The 23714-nt window shown below is 39.5% G+C and overlaps 1 protein-coding gene across 1 annotated transcript in view; it reads right to left on the bottom strand.

The window, feature by feature from the left end:
• Nucleotides 1-8861: 8861 nt before the first annotated feature.
• Nucleotides 8862-23714, bottom strand: part of Cyyr1 (cysteine and tyrosine rich 1) — a 92603-nt gene continuing 77750 nt past the window's right edge. Inside the window, exons 3-4 of the mRNA XM_034514719.2 lie at nt 23490-23644; nt 8862-13497 (exon numbers count right to left, since the gene is read on the bottom strand). Of these exons, the coding sequence (XP_034370610.2) occupies nt 13331-13497; nt 23490-23644 (322 nt within the window). The 3' untranslated portion in view covers nt 8862-13330. The remainder of the gene's footprint in view (nt 13498-23489; nt 23645-23714) is intronic.

Genomic DNA, 23714 nt, shown 5'->3' on the forward strand with positions numbered 1-23714 from the left:
CATGCATCAAATCTGGTTAACAGGAAACAGCACTGCTGGGCTGGAATTTCCCCTAACAAAGACCCAAAAATATCCAGCATCAGCTATGCATAATCCAGAACCTTAGTTATCCACACATTACAACTTGCTTCTCACCAACAATAAAATGGAGCTTTTCTTCGAGTAGAATGTAGATTGCTATTAAGTAGAAATATATCCTGGGTATTTGCATATGTCTCTGGGAGGCAGTGGCATGTAGCAGTAACTTGGGTAAGACATAGTTGTCATTGTAAAACTACAGCAAGAGAGGCCAATGCACCACGAGAGGTCTTTTTACCACGTAACCACCAATCCCTGAAGCTTGAAGAAGAGTGAGTGTTGACTTTTCCAATACTCCTTTGCTCTCCAGGTCACCCCAGTCAGAGAAGCACATTATTGCTGATGACATCTATTATAGTTGTTACACATTGGTAACATTTTGAAAGTAATGATACCTTAAGAATTACATGCTAATCTTATGGGTTATCTTTATGGTGCCTTCAGAAAGCAAATCTTGGAGAAAATGACCCCCGCTTTGTGTTACCTGGATAGGGCTGTGTCTCATAGTATAGTAAGCATCACTAATATTTCTATAGATAGGGTATCTATTGAAGGTCTAACATAGAGTTCCAAATAGCTTTGGTTGGTACCGATGAGTCAATCCCTCCCTGTGAGCTATGCCCAGAAGCAAGGTGGCATGGGGAAGCATAAAGGGGGAAAGATCATTTTATGATGCTTGTTTGTATGTTTGCATGCATTTATGTCTGAGTGTGAGCATACACATGGGGATATGCATATGAATATTGAAAGATAATCTCCAGTGTCATTTGTTGCCTTTCACCTTGTGTAATGGCTGGTTTTGTGTGTCAACTTGACACAAGCTGAAGTTATCACAGAGAAAGGAGCCTTCCTTGAGGAAATGCCTCCATGAGATCCAGCTGTAAGGCATTTTCCCAATTAGTGATCAAGGGTGGGATGGCCCATTGTAGGTGGTGCCATCCCTGGGCTGGTAGTCCTGTGTTCTATAAGAAAGCAAGCTGAGCAAGCCAGGGGAAGCAAGCCAGTTAGTAACATCCCTCCATGGCCTCTGCATCAGCTCCTGCTTCCTGACCTGCTGAGTTCCAGTCCTGACTTCCTTTGGTGATGAACAGCAATGAGGAAGTGTAAGCTGAGTAAACCCTTGCCTCCTCAACTTGTTTTTTGGTCATGATGTCTTTTGCAGGAATACAAACCCTGACTAAGACAGGTGTTTAAAACAGGCTCTGTGGCTCATCACTGCTCATGTCAGGCTCCCGATATCTCTGCAAAAGTATTGGAGACTAGAGATGCATGATACCATGCCTTGTTCAACCATGGATTCAGACTCAGATCTTCATATGTACACAGCAAATGTTTCACCCACTGAGCCATCTCTCCAGCCTGTAATAGAAACTCTTGATTGAAGAAGTTTGAGCTTAAATTCAATTTTCCTTTTGCTACAGTCTGCATTGTAGATCTGTAAGATGAATTAAAACATTAATTCAGCATGCCCTGTTTTAATTGAATGCCTGTATTGAATCCTGGGAGTTACAAATTCAGCAGTCACGCCCTCACTCTCATGCAATTTAAAGTCCAATGAAGAAAGAATACGGGATGAAAATAAGTAAACAATGCATATTTAGTTTAATGTCTTTGGGGAGCATGCAAAAAGATGCACAAACAGGCTGTTGGAGACCTACTCAGGTGGAGGATCAGAAAAGACTTCTGAAGGATGAAAAAAGACATCAATGTCTAAACTACAAGGAGTGGAGACAGCCCTGAGTGGTTGTGTGTTGGTGTCTTAGGCATGGCCATGTCAAAAATTCTAGCCTTAGACCTATGGGAAAATGGTAAAGTCTTTCCTCCTGGATGTGACTCTGAGGGATGGATGGCAAAGTCATCTGGTCCGTGTGCAGATGTTGAGATAATGTGTGAAAAGTATCAATGATAACTTTCTCTCAAGATGTTTATGGCCCAAAGGCTATCTGCCTACTGTTCTGTACTGGTCCTTCTGATATTAGCTAAACCTGTCTCCTTTTACTGTACCATAAATTGTGCCTCCCTATTTATTTGTATGTAATAGCTGTCATTCTTATTTCAGCCACAGGCAATAACCCTGCATCCCATTCACCTCTATATAATAAACATGCCAAGTTACTGGGGGTGCTGTGTCTTCCCAACCCTATCCCCAGTCAGGTCAAGATTCAACACTAGACAGGGAACAGATGCACAGAAGTCCTTAGTTTTGAAAGAGAGTGGCAATTACAAGCAGAACCAACAGTTATATAGAGCAGATTCTCTCAGAGTGTCATGGGTAACAGAAAAGATACTTCGGTTGCAGTTTCAACTTCAACATTAGCTAAAAAAATAACATGGGATATTAGCATATTAGTGTAGAAGCTATGTGATTGTGACTGTCTCTATCACAATGATTTATGCATCCACCTTCTGTTTGGAGCAGGACTGTTTGTCATGAGTGCAGAGGTCTCTCTTCCCAGGAGCTCTGCTACTGTGGATCTTCCACAAATCAATTTTCTCATCCATGGGATGCAGATTATGTTATGGCTAAATGAGGCAGTATTTGTGAAATGCTTCATATGTTACTTAGTACACACTAAATACTATGCATTTGTTCAACACAAAGTAAATAAGGAACCCGGTAGAAAGAGGAGTCAAGTGATTGAGCCTCATGTCAGGACTTGCTCACCCTTGGTCTTGGCTTCACTGAATGGAATAATGTCACCATCCCAAGAGTAGACTTGTTATAAAAGTGTGTGTGTCCTCTCTTTGTCCCTTGTTCTTTTCTTCTCATATTCTACCTTCTACCACAGATGAGGTAGGCCTTAAACAGAACTGGGACAATGCACTTGGCATTCTCAGCCTCCACAATTGTGAACCAAATAAATTACCTAGTCATTATAAATGACCTAGTCTCAGGTGTTCTGGGACAGCAACAGAAGACAATCTAATATAGTTATATTTAAACTCTGTTGTTTTTGTAAAATATTAAAGTTAGCCATTACTTTTATCTTAAAGTACTTTCTTAACTATAGTAATGTCAAATTATTTGGTATATACATATCTATTTTTTGATATTCTACAATAAACTTGAACTTCTAAAACTGGGTAACACAATACAAACTACAAACTTCATAAGAATATTTGCACAAAGTAGACCTGCCATTCAGTGGATGTTTGAAAGTACAGGTAACACTATATAGTCTGTTTTTACCTATAGATATATGTATACATACATACATACATACATACATACATACATACATACATACATACACATGTGTGGAAAATATACATACATGTATACATACCTATGATGATGGGTAGCATGAAGGGTAGGTGTGCAGGACTCAGGAAGAATTCATGGCCAGAGTGGGATGTAGCAAAACCAGTGAGGTTTTTATCATGCCTCTCAGAATAGTGTACCACTCGAAACTTATCAATTGTTTATTTCTGGAATTTTTCATCTGTTATATTTGGGCCATGGTTGGTTGTAGATAACTAACACTCTAGGAGAATCAGAATGGAAAAATTCACTGTGGTATCTAATATTCATGTTGCAGGGTACTGGGAAGTTGGGGGTGGGATCTAGTAAAGGTGGGTGCTGAGCCCAGGAGCTGTCTCAGAGATAACAGAGTTCATTTGCTTTTGTCTTGCCCATATTGTCATAAAAACTGGAATCCAGAGAAGAATTGCAACAGATGAACAAATGGAAGGGGGTGACTATTCAGACTATTTAGACATGTAGAGGAATTCACATAGAATTCAAGCCTCTCCATGAGGCCCTAGACTCTGACAGGTGAGTTTCTCAAGGAGCAAATCTGGATGTATTCTTTGAGGAACTCAAAGTTTATTCTTACTGAAAGAAATAGTTCTTCTTTTTAACGGTGAAGTCACATAGTGTAGATTTCATTTACGAAGACCTAAGGATGTTGACAGTCGTTTCCACAAAGAGTTGAGCAGGGTCAAATTTAATTATGAGATATGCTGGAACACTACTTGGCATACACACAGATACTGTCACTCTTGTTATGGCAGGTGACATGTGTAAGGACAATTCTATTTTGAATCATTGTACACAGGTGGTTCTCCTCTTTACCATGTGCATCAGTACATGGTTGCTCTTCACATACCCAGTAACAGCACAATGTGAATCAAAACACTGGTGCTCTCCATATACTCAGTAACAGCACAGAAGCTGCTTGCCATTTGTTTCCCATTTTCATTCTGCTTTAACTGCATTTATTTCTTTTCAGAATATTTCCAATACACCTTCAAGACATGAAAATGAATGAATCCTGGCATCTCCTTTCAGAACAGTGGCTTTTGAGTGAGTTACTTGTACACTGTATCTAAAGTTTAAGTGACATCAGAATCTATTCTATGGAAATGTGACTTATGAAGCAATTCTTTTTAGGTAAAATAGGAGAAACTTGATGTCAATGTAAAGGACTAGACAAGTGAAGCTGCCACGTAGTTTTACTCTTTTTAAAGTAGTCAAGATGAATACATTCACTTACATGGACAGACATGTACATTGTATTTAACACCACAATTCACTCGTGTCTGGATAGATATGTATCATCAGTTAGAACCACTACTACAACATTGGCTCATTTGTTTGATCCACACCTCGTATTCTGGTCACCATGTCTGGGCAACATGTAGAATATTCTATTTATTGTTATCTTGCCCCACCTAAATCTCAATTTTTGTATGTTTGTGTATATTTGCTCATATGTGTGAGTGCCTGAGTGTGTATAAGTTGTGAATGCACATGAATTTTCATGTGTGGGAAGGCCAGAGGACAAGCTCAAATATCAGTACTCGTGAGCTGCCCACTTGTTTTTTGGAGACAAGGTCTTTCACTTTTACCTGGAACTCAGCTAATGGAGGCTGGTCAGTGAGCTCCAGAGATCTGCCTGCCTCTGCCGGTATCACATGCCTGTCCATTATTTCTAGGTTTCTTTTCTTTTTTTATGTTTGTTCTGGGACTTAAGCTCAGGTCCTCATATTTGTACAGTAAGTCATTTACTAATTGATCTGTCACCCCAACCCAATCTTAGTATTTTAAACTGTCCAATATTTTTCTGACTGAATATTATTACCCAATTAGTCCATGATATAAATGTATCATAGCCCCAGGAGACAATGAAAAAGAGAAAGACAGCTAATCCTGGTTATGAAGAAAACAGAATGGCTACAAAGGGGGAGAAGCAGATGGACAAAGTGATTGCTGACTGAGAAAACTATAGTCTTCTCCTCAGAGTTTGGGCCCTTTGGTGCTGTTCTGAGTAATGAACACATACATTTCCACAAAACAAGCAAGAGAATGATTTATCCCCAAGACCAACAGGAAAGCAAGCTAGTGTCCTGTGTTCACACCATGGTGAGGGGCGTAGAGGGGTTCTTTGAGGCATGTTCACAGGAAGTGAATTGGGAAGAGTTGACCCTTTTGGTCAGCTTCCAAAAAAAAAAAATCATCAGAAAGTGTGATTGATGAGAAGGTCTAGAAAGGGGAAAAATGTCTCATCTTGGTTTATGTCTATAGATTTTAGTCAGAGAACATTAAAACGCCCATGTTTCAAGCCATGGAGACAAGTCCAGATCTCTCATTCACTTATCACAGACAGCCAAATACATGTGAGAAAATGATGTCTGTCTACATTTAGAAGTTACTTATGATGGCTTAGAAGAGGGGAAGCCAAGCAGGAGGAAGCAGAGCTGTGAGATACTTGATGGTTCTCCCTGTTCCAGAGAAGGCAGAGATTCTGAGCACATGTGTGCAGTCTCAAGCTTTTCCTTGGGCTTATTGTTTCCATTTTTACTGAAGGTATTCAGGATTAGGCTGAGGAGCAACTTGATCCACGAAGATTCATTTGGAGACTTGTCTTGGAATTGTTCTGGTGAATTTGGGACCCTGATGAGATTAGTCTGGAGACATGAATGGTCTGTGGCAGACTCCCTTCTCTGCCATTCGCCACGTGTAGAGCCTAGATGAGATTTGTGAGAAACACAAGCCGGGCATGTCTCTTTCAATATTGCTCAGGAATGTGGCATTTGGCTAGCATGACCTCTGTGTGTTGCCAGGTTCTCTCTAACACTGTCACTTCAAGAAACGCAAATTGATTAAAGCCAGGTACGGCCTTTAAATGCTTTTAGCTATTGAGTCACTATGTCCTTGTTAGAAGGAAACATTTATTTTTCTACATTGCCTAATGTCCATATATCCATAGGAGAATGTGATAAGCCACCCTGGCTCTGGGAACGAGTACCAAGATGACCCCTGACCCTCTCCACCTATTTCTTTCTGTTTCCTGGTGTGATTCCTCTTGTTTTATGTAGACTGAATCCAGTACCCTGTTTCTAAGTGAGAGCTATGGTAGAAATGGTGGGCTTTCAATTCAGAGAGATGAAGTTTCAAAATTCTGTGATTCCTGCTACTTCTTTATCTTTTACTAGCATCCTCACTGACCCCATGAATCTTCTCATTTGCTTGCTCCATGGAGAGGCCCACATGGTAAGAAAGTGAAGGCAGCCTCTGGCCAAAAGCCAATGTGCATAGGAGGTTCTTAATCCAAATGTCTTCAAGGAACTGATTTGTGTCAACAACTATGTCTGGGAGAGAGCTTGAAGCAGACTTCTTCTTTATCTGTGCGTTGATACTACTGCAGCTTGGGAGAGCTCCTGCGCTCCATAGAAGACCCAGCTGAGGCAGACCTGGAATCCTGATCTGTTGAAATGGAATATGGATCTTGTTTCATACCACTCAGTTCTATGGTATTTTGTTACTCAAACATGGCTAATTAGATCTTTGATTATAGAGTTAGCATGGCTTTGGGTGGGGTACAATGTTGTAAAGTGAATCCATATATACATTAAAGCCTGTATGAGTCATCCACCTGGATAAGGTCCGTGTGACAATCGTTCTTCATACATTGCTTATAATAATTACAACAACCCAATACAGGTGAGATTGATTATATTTTGAAAGACAGTGATAATCTATGTGTTTTTACACACATATTTTCTCTCTCTCTCTCTCTCTCTCTCACACACACACACACACACACACACACACACACACACACACACACACCTGAAAACATATAGTTAGAACATGGTTGAGACTGAAACACAAATCAAAGTGTCTTTAGTCTAAACCTGGACTCCTTTCTCAATATGAGGTGGAGGCAGAAGGGGTGGGGCAGGCCTGGAGAGGGTGGAAAGCAGGCTGCCTGACAACTTTCCTTTTCAAAGATCCTGACAACTTGAAACCTAACACAGTGGCACTGACCATCATGAAAACACAGCCTTATTCCTTAGAGACTGTGTCTACAATCAGTTGATAAATGTTTTATTTTCTAAGCAGGCTCTGAGTGAGGATCTGGTAGCCCTTTGATATTTCTGTGGTGACTAGCAAGGGATCCTGTGATGATAGAATCTGGTGTTAGGTTGTTTTTATGAAGCTAAAAAGAGAAACAACAACATGTCATGAACAATGAATATATACATGCAATAAAAAACTAAAGAGATAAAGAAGAAATCACACCATCTAACCCCCCCCACACACCTTGGTACTGATGTCCCGTGGGCATTAGAGCTCCATCGTCTACAACTGAGATTTGTCCAAATGGGCTTTGCTCGGCAAAGACAAGGTTGAAGGAGTGCAGATGCGTGGCAAGTGTTGTTTCTGTTTGGTGCAGGACAGCCGCTTATTGAAAACAGAATAATGCAGTGCTGTGCCTTAAGAAGATGAAGCTGGCCCTGAATCCTCTGGTGCTGTCTAAAGCTGAGCTGGCTTTTGCAGAATGGATTTGACTCTGTGAAGAGACAAAGGTTGTCTGACCAACTCCAAGATGAGACAGTAGTATGTCTCCGGTCATTAGCTCATTAACTTTTGCAATAGCTTTCCTGTCTCTGTTCTTGGAAGGAGCTGAGAGGGCATCATTGCTCATGGGGCCCTGCATAGCACAGCCTGTTAGTACTGCAATACTTTCTTTCTACATTATTGAAGGTCATTACAATTAACTGACAAAGTTACCAAGCTCTCTGGTTGGAAGTGATTGAATTCCTTAGAGTCTCTCTGTTTGCTCACAGTCTTCCCAGACTTTTCAAGCACACCACATTGTGCACATTGGCTGGCTCCAGCCATATCACTTGAGACAGGTTGATGAGATTGAAGACTTTTTTTTTTTTTACTTAATTTAGTTCCAGTTAATTTAACTCTAAATGCACAGGTCTAGATGCTGTTATTTTATGATGTGTTTTTAAATTTTAATTTGGGCTCATTTGGATAGGATAGTTTCCAAGTCTCAGGCTCCAAACTAAAAAAAAACAAACAAAGAAAAAACAAAACAAAACAAAACAAAAAAAAAACATTGCACACATTCATCTTGTATTCAGGAAACCCCTGAGACCCACTATATCATTCATATTTCATAGAGCAGACATTTAGCTATCAAAGGTAAAATACTCTTCCTCAAATCACTTAGGTGAGAGCGAATTAAAAACGCAGTGTGGCGACAGATCTATTTTCCTGTGAAGAGAAAAAGAAGCTCATTCTGGAGGAAAGAGGGAGGAATAATGACACAAGGCAGTTAAAACACAGTTCTTCTTAATCCGGTAGTGGGGCACACCTTTAATCCCAGCACTCAGGAGGCAGAGGCAGGAGGATCTTTGAGTTTGAGGCCAGTCTGGTCTACAAAGAGAGATGTCAGACAGCCAAAACTACACAGAAATACCCTGTCTCAAAACAAAAACAAAACCCCAAACCCAAACCAAACAAAACCCCCAAACTACCACTCTTGTTATAATAAATTCTTTCATTTTTATTGCTCCATGTAAACAAATTAGCCATAGCAAAGGTTAGTTCTTAAATAACCATGATCAAATTTTTACATCAAATATTGTTTTCCTCTGATATACATTACTTTTGGAAATCATCAGTGAACTTTAGACATCTACGATATTATTAGACATCTATGTTATTATGATACTAATAAAAACAGCAAAATTCTTCATCTATTGTAAATATATAAGTTTGTGTTATGCCTTAGGGGGAGCCATAGACAACTCAAAGAGAAATAGTGTGGACAGAAATGGTTTCTGTGCAGGCAGTAGTTATAGAATGTCAGAGGCACTTGGTATATGTGCATTAGAGTCAAGATGAGTATTCGATTTCGGTGGATTTGCCTCTATTTTTCTTCAGAAGTGTGTAGTGGGTTTGCAAACAACATTCTCGGATCACCATGACTTTGACATTATGAACTATGGCAGTAGAGTAGTGGAAACGAATCACATTAGTGAAAGAAAAATAAATCAAAGCCCATGTACTATTAACACTATGCCAATACTTCATGCCAGGCAGGAAGCTTCTTACTGGAACAGACAGGACCCCCAAAGGCTTTTACATCTTCAAAGCTAAGATTATTCTTGCCTAAGCCAAGCAAGTCACTCAAAGCAAATCTAGCCTCAATAACTTCTGTAGACCATGTTCAGTCAGACCAACACATTTCTGTTGTAGATATTTGATACAGTAAAAGGCATTATTTATTCATATTAACTTTCAACTACAAGCTCATATTTCATAACTTATATTGTAAGATATTTGTTTTGGTTATTTATCAAGTATCTTAAGTATCATTTTGAAATGTCACTGAATTATAATCATGATACCAGATGGAGTGTTTTAGGTTTTCTTTTAAAGCAGCATAAAGATATGACCATCTACTTTTAGTATTGGGCAAACAGTTTGAAAGTACACAAAAAGACCCATGTAAAAACATGGACCACTTGGTCAGTTGGAGTAGAACATGACACACTGGAATTTTTTATTGACTGCTTTTACATTTAAAGGTAAGCACTTCACAAAAACTAGTACTCAGGCAAAAGACAACCCCGTGTCTTCTTGCCTTTTCCATTAATTAGATAACTTTTCTAAAGTTTATAAAATGGAAGAAATATCTATTATATTTGAGCATTCATTTGCCCTTTTAAAAAGTCTTTTTATGTATGGTCAAATGACATGTTTTATTACTGATATAAAAACCCTGGGAATATTTGATTTCTCACCTTTTATTCTATGGTTGTAGCGCCCTTCATATACCTTTGACTAAAGTCATGTGGGTTTTTAGGAGGAGTTAGTAATGACCGTATAGAGCTTAGCTCCCAGAATCTGTTGGGTATCTATGATCTTGTTGAAATAGTCAGAGTCAATGAATAAGATTGATTTCATTGCTTTCTGTGCTTTCATTGCTACAGATACAGCTGTCCCACCTACCTAAAACATAAGCAGAAAGTTTGAGGCTAAAAGGACTGATCTGTCATTCATTTTAGACATCCTTTCTAGAATATTTCTTTACTACACAGCCACCTTTTTGTTTGGAATCTTGATGGAAGAGCTCCACAAAGCTAGCTAGTCAACAGTAAGGCTGAAACTGGGTGTTGTTGTTTGTTTGTTTTGCTTTTTTGTTTTGTTTTACAGACATACATTAAAGATGGCATACCTTTGATATACCCACACCAGCAACACTTCAACATTACCCATGCAGCTGCTTGTCTTTCTTGTAAAGCAAATTTCACAAGAGAATCACGTGGATACTTTTTGGTTTTCTGGTGCACATTAAATTATGTTTGTACTGTACTACAGTTTGATAAGTAATGTCTACACCCTTAGAAAATATTTCACTGCTAAAAGATGGCAACTAGTACCAAAGCTTTCAGCAGGTCCAAATCTTTTTGGTGGTGGTGAGGTGAGAGTTGCTGGGAATTAGGCTGGTGGTTGTTCAAGCTGGAAGATTAGTTAGTTCCTCCCAATAATAAGACAGTGAAGTCTGCTACATGGGTTGGAACTTAACTTCACGAAAGGGTTCTCTGGGGCATGTGATACCATTTGGTGGCTTTTGATGCAGGTGTTTCTTCCTTCAAAACTATCATTTTCTCCAATTTCGATGCCGTCTTATAAAGTCACTTACAAATATTCCAAAGCCTGTGCTATCACCTCATCCCTGCCCACAGCACCTTTCACCAGGAGCATGTTTCACCAGAAGAACCAAAACATCTTTTCATTGCTCACCATAAGGAGCAATTGTTCCTCTGGTAGTGACATCATGAGACATAGTAGCTGGGTCGCACCTTCAGCAGCTTTGTGGGTTTACCATGTCTGTAGGTCCTTCCTCCTCCAAAGCCATAACAAAGGCAACATTATATAAGAGGGCCGGAATCTACATCCTCCACATGTGCATTAAAACTGACTTCTTGACTTCTTTTCATGAGTCACGGGTCTACAATCGTGGGTTCTTTCCATGACTTCGCCAAGCCTCCAGAAGATTCCATTTCTATAACAGTTATAACCTTATAAGAGGCAGTTATTAAATAATAAGGCTTGGAAGTTGAGGCTAACCATAGTCTAAGAAACAGAGAGTAGGATTGGAATCATTAGTCCATATGGAAACATGGTTTGTTTCTTTGTACATCTCCATCAGAGCACTTGGGTGATCAGCGCATTGTCAATGAGCAGTAAGGTTTTGAAAGAAACCTTGTTTTTCCCTGAGCAGTCTCAACACTTGGTTTAAAACATTCATTAAGTCACATCAAAAATAGATCTGGTTGTTCTATTTATAGACTATAGGCAGAGCAAACTTTGGGTATTCTTAAGAGGGCTAGGATGTTTGACTAGAAAATGAATGTTGAACATTGGCTTCATGTGAAAGTCACCAGTTGTGTTATAGACACTAACAAGAAAGCCAGGCTGTCTTTTGAGGTTGGGAGTTAGGATGGCTTGTTTGTTCTGGCTGAGTTCCAGAGGCAACTCTTTCCACAGTAGACTCTACTTTAAGCAGCCATCTTATGTGCGATCCTAACTAGGTCTTTGAGAGAACAGGGGGCAGCGACCTCCATTGCAGTGCCTGAGGTTTCATTTTCCCATTTGATACTACAGGGGTAGCTCCTTTTTTTAACTTCAGGACCTGATCTCTGTTCCTCTCAATCTTTTTCTTACAGCATGCAAGCTATGCTTACATTTCTCTTTCGTCTCTGCCAGCCTTTGTAGAATGAAGCGTTAAGTCCTAGTTCTGGACTTGTGGGAATATGGCTGTCTTGCTCTGCTGCACACACAGCTGAAGAGTTCTTCTTGTAAACAATGGGGTCGATGTTCTCTTTCTTTTCTATCATTGGTGTGTTTGAAGAGAGACAGTTTTAGTTTCCTTTGAGAAAGCTTCATCTGTGTTTTTGGCTTAACTTACAAGCTGGTGTAAGATGCTGGCCTTTCAGCCTATCCCAGAATTGAAGAGGCTCTTGTCACCAAGATGAATTATTTCCAGCTTTGGGCTAAAGCAAGAACTATATGATTCTTTAAGATTGAACATTTAGAAGTCACTGTTGGTTTATTAAGTGGCCTAATTTCAATACTGTTCTCGGAATAGGGGGAAAGAGAGGAGGAAAGGGGCGGAGGTTTTCAGTGGAACAGATATGATACACACAATATTTATCAATCTACTAATCTCACCGTTTTATAGGGGCAGAATTCATGACATCCCCAAACAAAAGGCTACTATAACACCACCAACCATTACTGAACACAGATCACCATAACAGACATAATAATAGGATGATGAAAATGTTTGGAATCTTGTGAAGAATGACCAACATGTGACACGAGGATAAGGAATATGCTCCTAGTGTTGGGAAAATGACATCGTTTGGTGCAAGGTTACCACAAATTTTCAATTTGTAAAAAAAAAAAAAAAATGCAACACTTACAAAGTGCAAAAGGTCAAGGTGCAACAAGATGAGGTACGCCTGTGCCGGAACCAAAGTTCCCGCTGGTTATTTCCACCCAGGGCCCCTAATGTTGCCAGGCACAAAGTGAGCTCTAAGGCACTTAATACATATTTGTGGATAAATGAAATAATGAACTGTTCTAGTTCTCCTAAAGCTATATGGAATGCAGCTCTTTCCTGATGTAGACCAGACTATCCTCTGTCCTGTATTCTGGTTCAATACTGAAGTTGCCTTCAGCTTGTCCTAAAGCAGTGTGATTATCAGATGGTCTGCCAACTGCACTGCTTAATCTGACTGTGCCTCTGTGGATTCATAAATCGCTTAATCTGTGACTTCAGAGACCCAAGCATAATTCTCCACCTAGCTCCGAACAGGGTAAGAGCCAGCTCCACATGGACATTCTGCCTGAGATATTATCTGACCCTAGCCAGTAGACAAACATTTTTCTTTTGCATGTTTCTAAATTGAGGCATTTTTGTTCTGGGTAAAATTGCTAATTGTCACATAGTCTGTTCTGAGAGGAGGAATATTTCCTTGGATTTCCAGGATACGGAGGAGGTGGAGAGCGCTGGGCTGAAGACTGTGGAGCTGGAGAGTATGGTGGTGGCATATCTGTGCAGTATTCCATCTCGTGATCATAAGTATAAGGGGGCGGTGCCACTGAAAAAGAAAAGATCAGGCATTTACTAAATGCTTTAGTGACTGTTAAATCACTGTGCTAGATACTTTGAGGGTGGAAACACTCTCTGCTTGCAAAACTAGTAATATTTGCTGAGAAAGTGGACAGGTTTGGCTGAATAAATGAGTTCTCTATAAAGCAGTGCCCTGGGTGAGAGTGTTTGGAGATGGGGCTTAGAGAAAGTCCCTTAGAAGTATGATGCTGAAGAGGCAGAGTGCGAAAGCGGGAGGCAATTCAAGTGTGGCTAAGAGCACAGGAACAGGAGGGTGTGTGGATTTCAGCAGAAGGAATGAGGAAAGGGAGACATAGAAAATGAGGCTGAGGAACAACGTTCACCATCTCCATGATGAGCTTGGTGAGGAACAGGGTTCACTATCCTCATGCTGGGCCAGTGATGTGACATTCTTAGAAAATGGATCAAAAAATTTAGTTCTTTAAAATTACTCATTGCATATCTTCACTGAACACAACACTGTTTATAAAAAGGACATTTTCAGACAAATACACATTGCACAATACCCTTCCCATAGGCCCCACTTTCCCTTTCTCTCACCCATTATTATTCACCTTTGTTCTTTGTTTAATTTATCATGTCTTACATGATCTTAGGTATCTATATAAAATCTAGGATCACTATTGGGAGCCATGATATCTTTCTGAGACTGGAGGAATCCCCTAGTACAATGTTCTTTGGTTGCACTCATTTTCCTACAAACCATGTGATCTCATTCTTCTTTGTAACTAAAGACAGTTCTATCAAATATGGACCACATTCTGTCTACCTCTCTGTTGTGGGACCCGATCTGGGTTGTTTGTGTAACTGTTACTTTGAACAGTGCTGTAGTAAACACCAGTGTGTAAATATCTTTGTGATATATAGAAAAATAGATTAGAGACTGTACTTTGGCAAACACAGTCTTTCAGCTGAGAGGACAAAGGCTGCAGATATTAGAGGTGATGGAATTACAAGAGTAAATAGAACATACTCCTCTTCTAAAGAGTGGATGTTCATAAAGCACCAAGTGGCTGTAGATCTGTAGTCTGTAGATCGCTGGGAAAGTAGAAAAGGGTTGGAGGGTGAACAGAGGGGTAAAAGCATGGCGCATTCAGGATGAGAGCTCCTGGAACTCGTAGGATCAACAAGTTTGGGAATGGAGATGAGGAATTCCATTTTCTAAATTTTATTTGAAAATATATATGAATTTAATTTACTATGTTAGTGCATTTAATAATCACATTTATTATATTTGATAGTGACGTTTCCCACACACCTACTTTATAGTGATCCTAATCCTGTCTGTACTGGAGGAAGAGGAGCACCTGGGAGCTGAAATTCATCTATGTCTTCAGGATGAAAAGCCAGAAATGAAATCATTCTCAGAGACTAGATCCTATTGGGAAGAGACAGACCTTAACTGGTCACTATGAATGTAGCATAGATCCCCAAACTAATGTCACAATAATGTGACTAAGTCACCAAGCTTATAGCATTGCTGTGACAGCAGGGAACAGCTAGCATTTCAGCAAATTGTTTTTCCCCCCAGGAGCTGCAGCACTGTGATAAAGACGCACGTGTGCACATATTAGGCCTAGACTACTATGAACATACAAGTGACCCATGTACCTCTGGTGTACCTTTCATTAGCAAGACCCTAATGTTTGGATTCTCTTACTGACCTCATGATAGACAGAGAAAGTGAGGAAAGGGATTAAGTAACCAGAGAAAAGAGGACTATGGATCCATCCAACTGAGTGGCATGTCCCCAGAGAGCCCTGCTCTGCTGTAAAGTCACCCACTAGTGTCCTGGGGGGTGGGGCAGATGTCTTTCATCAGGGAACTGAGCTGTATCCAGGTATCAGCAAAGATTCAACTTCTTTAGCTTTTCTTCAGACCTGCCTGACTCTAAGCTCTGTCTTCTATTAGCAAATGGAGTAATTCTCTGCAGAGGGCATCTACCTTCTCTCTGGATGTCGTGCCCAATTTCTGGCTCTGTGAAGTATAAGAGGGCTGATACAAAGAATTGCAAAATGTTTCATGCATACGAAGAAAGGATGTACAGCCTTCACATAAGCTAGCAAGTCCCAATGGGCTGTCCCATCATGCTGGTGAACAGGTGGGTCCCTCTGGTTATTAGGGTGAAGTTTCTCTTGCCTTTGGCATGAGGAACACAGACTAAATTATCCACAGATCTCCACCCCTTCCTTCTCTGTCATGAACCTACCGTGTGTGTGTGTGTGTGTGTGTGTGTGTGTGTGTGTGTGTGTGTGTGTGTGATGCATTTATGCTTTGCTCTGCCATGCTATGAACATTGCTGGGGGACAGGTCAATGAGGATCTTTGTGGTTAATGTTGCTGTGTGTTGAACATCACAATCTCAGCTATGAAACAATGGTTTGCCATTCGTGGGTTCTTTGAATTCTGATGAAATGACAGCAATGCTGGAGAGTGGTGCTTTGAGGCCTACTCATCATGAAAGAAGAGCAACTTTTGCAATACAGTCACTGGAGGACATGTCTGAAATTGTGTTGTATAATGGACTGTGTTATCTCTCTTCATGACAGTAAGGTCTCATAAGGAACTAGATATTCAAGGCACTAGCTTTGGAATTACTGATTAATCCTAGTTAATTAAGGACTTCGGTCTTTTTCAATTGGGCATGTGGTTTCTGGAAGATGTGCAGATGCCTATATAGAGCAGAATCCTTTGAAACTCTTGCATTTCTGGTATTCCAATTCCCTCATGTAAGTAGTATAATTATGCTATTCATCTTTAATGTCAGGTATGTCTATATTATTAAAAAACTGGTGATGGAGAGCTGAGGCCGGAGGATCTGAATTTTGAGGACAGCTTGGGTTATAAACTGAGTTCCAGCTAAGCCTGGAAGATATAGTTAAACCATGTCTCAAACCGACTGACTGAGTGAATAAATAAATAAACAAAAGATACTGAGGGGAAACATGAAAATTAGAGAAGAAATGCCAAGTTTTCAACTCCTTCAAGCAATGTTTCAAAAGATGGGAAAATTTAGATACAGAAGAAAATTATCCTGAATTTTGTCACCTCAGTCTGAGTGATCACACCTATATTTCTGGCCATTTGTGAATCTATACATTTGCGGTTCCATAAAATGGCAGCATCTTTGCTATTTTATAGCATAGCATTGCTTATGTTGCTATGTATTTTCCCCTAAAGTTTATTGCTACTGGGTATATATGATTTCACTTTACATCTACCTACTCCGGGGCTAACATTTTTATTATAAATGACTGACAAACATCTTCTCATAGGAGATTTTAGTGTTCTAAATGAATTATTTGAAATAGAAATTCTAGAAATCTTCTGACTTACACAATGCTTAGGTGTTATAATTTGCAAATGCATGGCATGGTGAATCTATTTACAAAAGAATAATAAAGTCTACAGACTCTAGCATGACACAGGCAGGTTGTCATGTTTGAAAAGTCATAAATGAGAAAGCACAGCTATCTTATCCAATCATTTCTCTGGTCAAGGCTGGGCTTTAAAGCCTCCACATTATGTTTAGGTGCTTGAAGTTCAGGCTGGGTAATTGATGTATTTATTCACATTTGTTTCAGCCTGGTAACTTATAAGTTGGTCTCTTAGAGTTAAGAATAGTTAAAGTAACAAGGCTATAAAGGACATCTTTCACTTTAAAAATATTTTGTTGGCTGGATCTGACAGCACGTGCCTTTAAGCTCAGCACTCAGATAGAGGCAGACAGATCTCTGTGAGTTTGAGAACACCCTATTCTTTGCAGGGTGAAGCCATGTCTCCAAAAACAAAGACAAACAAACAAAACAGAATAATTTGTCAAAGTTGCTCATTCAACTACATAATTTTGGACATTCTGATCTCTAAAAGGTATATTTAACAAAATGTTAGTTTTTTCCCCCCACCTTTACTGTTCTGTTCTTTGTAAGGATAAAATCAGTCTTATTTATTTGATTCATAACCATTCTGTTTCTGAGTTTACCCTTTTTATTTTTATATAATTATACAATTGTTGCAGACAGCATATTGCTATGAAGTGTAGGATGATGTACACTTCAAAATGTAGCACAGACTAGCTCTCTGAATTCTGAGATTACCGAGGTGTGAGCCACAATTTTATATTTGGTAGACATAGTAAAGTTTACCTTTCTACAGTTTTAATCTTGGCTAAGCCAACTATCTAAATGTTGCCCATTAAATAATCCTCACTGCTCATGTTATTATGCTTCAGTTACAAAATCTACTTGCTAATCTACTTGCTCCATCCTGTGGTCCAGGTATGTCTGTTTATACTAAACTTATTTTAACTATTACTGATTTTAAATATATTTAGTATTTGAGGGGACTAGTCAATCACATTATGTGTATGTGTGAATATGTGTGTATATTTGTGTGTATATACATGTGTATGTGTTTCTGTGTATTTGTGTGTGTATATACATATATATATGTGTATATGTGTATATATATGTATATGTATATATATATATATATATATATATATATATATATATAGTATGCATGTATGGAATTTATGTACTTGTTCAAAACTTCTTTTTATACACAATTTTTAGTACTGTTTCTACAAGCAAGTTCTTTTCTACTTCATCCTCTTGAGCTCCACCCAGAGCAGAAAGTTTACACAGAGGCTCCTGAGTGGCTGGCATGATTCCTTCTGCCTCACCCTCTGACACAGCACAAATTCTAGACATATTAGAATCCTATGTTCTTCTGATAACAGATAACATCAGGACAAGTCCGATCATATCCTGAATCCTTTTATTACCACAAGAAGGACAATATCCTAGAACAGCTTTCATTTTAGATTTATAATGCAGGACGACTTTCTACACCCAGTATATCTAACTCCCTGCTCCCCATTTTGCTGTGTGCTCATCTCAGTGGGAAAAGCCTGGATTCAAACAGTCCTAGGTGTTTTTCTTCTATTTCTTCATCCCTTCAGCTATAGAATGGGTGACTTCTTTGTCTGTTTTGTGGTTTGAGCATTGATGCATGTGTGAGTAGATCAATCAAAAGTGTCTCTTTCTCAGTCACTAAGACTGATGCTATCACTAGGAGGCTCATCATTGATTAGGCTAGAGTAGATGGCCAGCAAGTCCCAGGGAGCCTAGTGTCACCCATGCCACCATGCCTGGCTTTTTACCTGACTGCTGGAGATTTAACTCAGTTCCTTCTGCTTAAGAAGTAAGCTCTTCATCAACTGCTGCCTCCTCATGGTCCTGATCATGAGTATTTCTCATGGAAATATTAGCCACGGAGAAGGTAGCTGCTGTGGGCTCAGAAGAGGTCTTGAGTTTGGAGAAAGAAGTGGATTGTAAGACTGCTATCCTAGGGGATGGTTGGAAACAATAGCTTCACACTTGTGTCTAATTAAAATTTTGATTTTCACATTGACGAAATGGCTCAAGGCGATAAAGGCGACTGCCCTATGAACCTGGAAACTATGTTTGAACCTACAAAAAGCTGGGAACCCAGAACCTACAAAAAGCTGGGAGAAGGGAATCAGCTGCAAGTTGTTCTCTAGCCTTCACATGTGCTCTGAGACGCACACAGTCACAAATATCACATGATGATGATGATGATGATGATGATGATGATGATGATGATGATGATAACTTAAAAAAAATCCAATCCCTCCACCCCAAAGTTGCCTTTTTCTGCCACACTATCAAACCAGAGTTAATTTTCTCCTGCATCCTACATTCTGCAGGGCCTTGGCTTGATATGTAATGTTAAAGCTATTTTTCAAACCATTCTTTATTTTCTTTTAAAAGGTCTGAGCTTTCTGTACCACACAAACCATAAGATTCCATTTCTATATCTTATAGATATCTGTAACCTTTCCTGTTATAAATCTGTGTTCACTGAAGACTTATTAGAGGGCCACAGTTGTCTTTCCACCCAAATGTCTGCTACCACTCCTGGTCCAAGTGAGCCTGCCTGACATCCCTAAGACAGTCATGATTTTTGTTATCCTTTCTCACTTGTTATTAGCAATTATATTTCAAATTATTTTCTTTAAAGCATGATTTCTGCTTTTTATTTTTCTAGACTACTCATTGCAACTTAAATTTATGCCACCTCTCTTCTGTTTTCTTGCCCTTTGTCATCTGGTATTTATGTACCATTCAAATTACTCCTTTGAATCTGTTAATCCAGACACTTACATCATTCTGTCCCTATGGTAACCATGGTGGGAGGGATGACTAAAGAGAGACACTGAAAGTTTTCTTAGGCTATCAGGACATGGACCTCTAGGAATTAGAATTTTCACCAGGAATCTTTAGCTGGGAGCTCAAGGCTAAAGCTTTATCTCAGCCAGAAGAGGAACTTGTCTCCGAGGACTGTGATTGACAAGTGATGTCACCTTGCAGGAGAGACTATAGCGAAGACATAATGGGTCAGTAATAGGTGGGACCATACCTTGGCCAGGACTGCTAAACTGTATACTTCTTGTACTCTAAGTCTAAGTGTGATGTCAGGTGCTTAAAGATGGACTGATGGGTGAGTGGGGGAGACCCCTGGCTCCGTTTATTTGTTCCTCTTCCCAGTGTGGTCACAATGAATAAATACTGTTGTTTTGTTTTTCATTGTTGTCTGTTTAATTAGCCCATTGAGAATTGGTGGTTGAGCGTAGCTTGTTGGGGCTACCATGGCACGGACTCTCTGACTATAACAACTATAGCAGCATGACTACCTGACAGCACCTAGGCTTTGATTAAAATCCAACATTTTAACTCTCCTGATTCTGTTTGTAGGAGCATTATGTAACCAGACAAGAAACCAGCCATGCAGACTGATCTCACTTTAAAGCAGTGACCTTTTCTTAGATGTGGTGGCTCTTGGATTGGTGTTGCTCAGAAAGCATATATTACATAGGCATTTCACACATTCCTCTCTCTAAGATTGTTTTCTTCGTTTTTCTTCACCTTAACTATATCCACGTCCCTCTTCACTCTTAGAAGATGGGGTTCTTATTTCATTGAGAAAATAGAAAAAACAGAAGAAGAGATTTTCAAATCTGATCACCAAATCTACTGCCTCCAAGGGAAAGAAAGTACACCACTCTGCTTCTCAAACTTAGTCTCTGATTTCTAAAATGTAAATATATCACTGTGTACAGATGGTGTGTATTTGAGCATGTGCGGGCTACAGCAGACACATGGAGGTAGAATCACTTATCTCCTTCCAACTTTATGTGAGTTGACGGGATCAAACTCAGGTCCTCAAGCTCTCTACACACCAAGCCATCTCACCAGCCAAGAATCTAATCTTTAATAATGCTCCCCACCCTCTATATTTACCAGCTCCCTTTTTATTTTATCTAAATATATTTATTGCTAAAATACAAAATATCATGAACTAAAGTTTTCTATGGGGAAAAAAATCTGACTTCATCTCTATTTTGTTGATCCACCTTAAAATAAAAGTTAAAGAAAACTGTATGTATTTCTCTACCTCATCGTTCAATACATACGTGTGGTTTGAATGAGACACCTCCATATTAACTGACAACAGGATGACCCTGAGATATGGTTAGGCAGAAGGCTGTTTACTGTAGATGTGAGAGAGAACAGCCAGAATCATTTGGAAGAGTCTAGATGAGAGAGAGAGAGAGAGAGAGAGAGAGAGAGAGAGAGAGAGAGAGAGAGAGAGAGAGAAGAGGAGAGGAGAGAGAGAGAGAGAGAGAGAGAGAGAGAGAGAGGAGAGGAGAGACAGAGAGAGAGAGAGAGAGAGAGAGAGAGAGAGAGAGAGAGAGGAGAGACAGGGAACAGAGAGAGAGAGGAGAGAGAAGAGAGAGAGAGAGAGAGAGAGAGAGAGAGAGAGAGGAGAGACTGAATACAGCCAGCAGATGACAAGGTTAGGGTTATCTGTGTGAGAAGAGGAAACATCAGGGGGATAGAGAACAGAAAAAAAAATGGTGAGACTAGCAGGAGCAGGAGCTTGAAGAGAAGCTGGGTTAGAAGAAGAAGCAATAGTTGGGGGAGGAAGAAAAACGAACGAGATGGAGGCATTTTAGGGTAGAAGAATGAGAAGGGATAGATGGTAGCATGGATAAATACAGGTATATGCTAACTGGTGAGCTATATATCCTTTTTTGATGGAGGCAAAGGGAAATGATTCCTTTTGGTAGGTGGGAGCTCAACTTCCCTTAAAGGTTAATATGGCATCCACTTTTGAAGGTGGATACCTAGGATGAAGCACTAGGTACTGAGGGGCAAGTTAGGATACTGCTGTAGCAGTAAAGGTGAAAGCTGGTAATGAGACTCTGTCTTAGTTTTTTTTTTTTTTCTATTACTGTGAAGAGCAAAGATGAGACTATAGGTAGTGAGTGGAGAGTAGATGAGAAATGTAGTTTTAAGTGTGTTCATTTCTGCACACTGATTAGATATTCTGGTGGAGATGTCCAATGAGTGATGAGATAAATTATATGTTAAAATCAGAAAAGCAGTTTGGGAACTGAGATATGTAACTGTAGAAAGCATTAGTATATGATCTCTCTCCCTTTCCCTCTCCTTCTCACTTACCCCTTCCTCTCTCCTTCCTCCCTCTCCCCTCCTTCCTTGTCTTTTTCTCTCTCTGTCTCTCTCACTTTCTCTGTCCCCCTCCCCTCTCTTTCTTTCTACTATGAGGGTTAAATGACAGAACCACAGAAGGATAAATACCATATGGAAGAAGACCTGAGAGTGAGTGGATATGGGAGAAGAAAAAAGAACAAATGGAGATATACTCCTACACTCATCTGAAATGCATTTCCTCCAGTTGAAGCAGGTAAGATTAAACAAGGAAGGACTGGCAGTGGATGCACTTAGAAGGTACATTGTGTTGTTCCATTTCTTATGAGACTGAGAGAATGAATATGGGTAGAGGTGTGAAAACAATATCCTACAAGTTATCAAATTTAGAAATTGCTCAACATATCTTTATTGTTGAGCACTTTTTGAATTTTTCATTATTTTTGAAAATTTCATATAGGTATACAATGAAATATAATCATGTCTAGCCCCCTTTCCTCCAACTCCCAGATATCTTCCCAACATGTGCCTTCACAATTCAATTAATTTTATTTTTCTGATAGTTTTCTTAACTCTTGCTAGTACTACCCATATAGATATGGTTAAGCGGAAAACTGCAAGTGGCCACACCCTTGAAGAAGAATGATGCTCCTGTCTATAAACTCTCAATTGCTCCTTAGTAAAGGGAGGAGCCAGGAGATCATCTACTTCTCTATGTCAGAACTTTGACTGGCTTGATATTATACAGAGTTCAAACTGCAGTTGGTGTGAGTTCATAAAACTGCTCATCTTTCATAGGTTGTATGGTACATATACCAAGTGATACAGAAAAAACTATTGGATTCTCTAATACAAAGTAAAGGGCCTTGTTTATAGAATCTCATGCACTCAATATTTTTATATGTAGAAGTTCTAGCAAATTTTTAACATGTATCTGTCAAATTATTAATGTCACTTCTTCTCTCTGCTAAAGATGATAATATTATGTGGGAGCTATACTTTTTGTTTAATGAGGTTATAAGAAGGTTTTTCTATACTTTCCCTAGAGACATACATACCAACTGCCTCGGAGGCAGGTTTATTAAGACAGATTGCACACTTTCTCCATAATTACTTGTCAGAACTCATTGGTAGGTAGACAGAATGGGTGTGAATTTTCTATTTATCTTCATTCTGGCTGACTGGCGATTGTAGCTATTGAGAGTAGCACTATGTTCAAATGTAATATGAATTGTTTCTTTCTTTCTTTCTTTTTATTTTTTAACCAAGATCTCTCTTCAAAGCTAAAGCTTCAATATAACACTATTTGAAAATACTCTAGAAAATTGGGGATTATTTCAACGAGAGTCTTTTAATGTCTTTGACGAACTAGAGCCTCAGCAACAAAACTGTTTCTTCTTTCGAAAGTGAGCTGTGTCACTTACCAGGATAGGAGATAGCATTGATGTGCGCTGTTCTGATGACTCCCACGCGGGTCCCCCGGTTGTTTTTCATGCACATGCAGATGCATATGGCGATTCCTGCAATGACCCCCATGATGAACACGATTCCAAACACGATGCCCGCAATTGCTGTGCCCCTGAGAAGGGAACAAAAGCATATGTGGCTCAAAGGTCTGAAAGGAGTTCACTCTCAAACTCAGCTCATGG

This window comes from Arvicanthis niloticus, chromosome 12 (assembly GCF_011762505.2).
Source record: "Arvicanthis niloticus isolate mArvNil1 chromosome 12, mArvNil1.pat.X, whole genome shotgun sequence".
Classification (NCBI taxonomy): Eukaryota; Metazoa; Chordata; class Mammalia; order Rodentia; family Muridae; genus Arvicanthis; species Arvicanthis niloticus.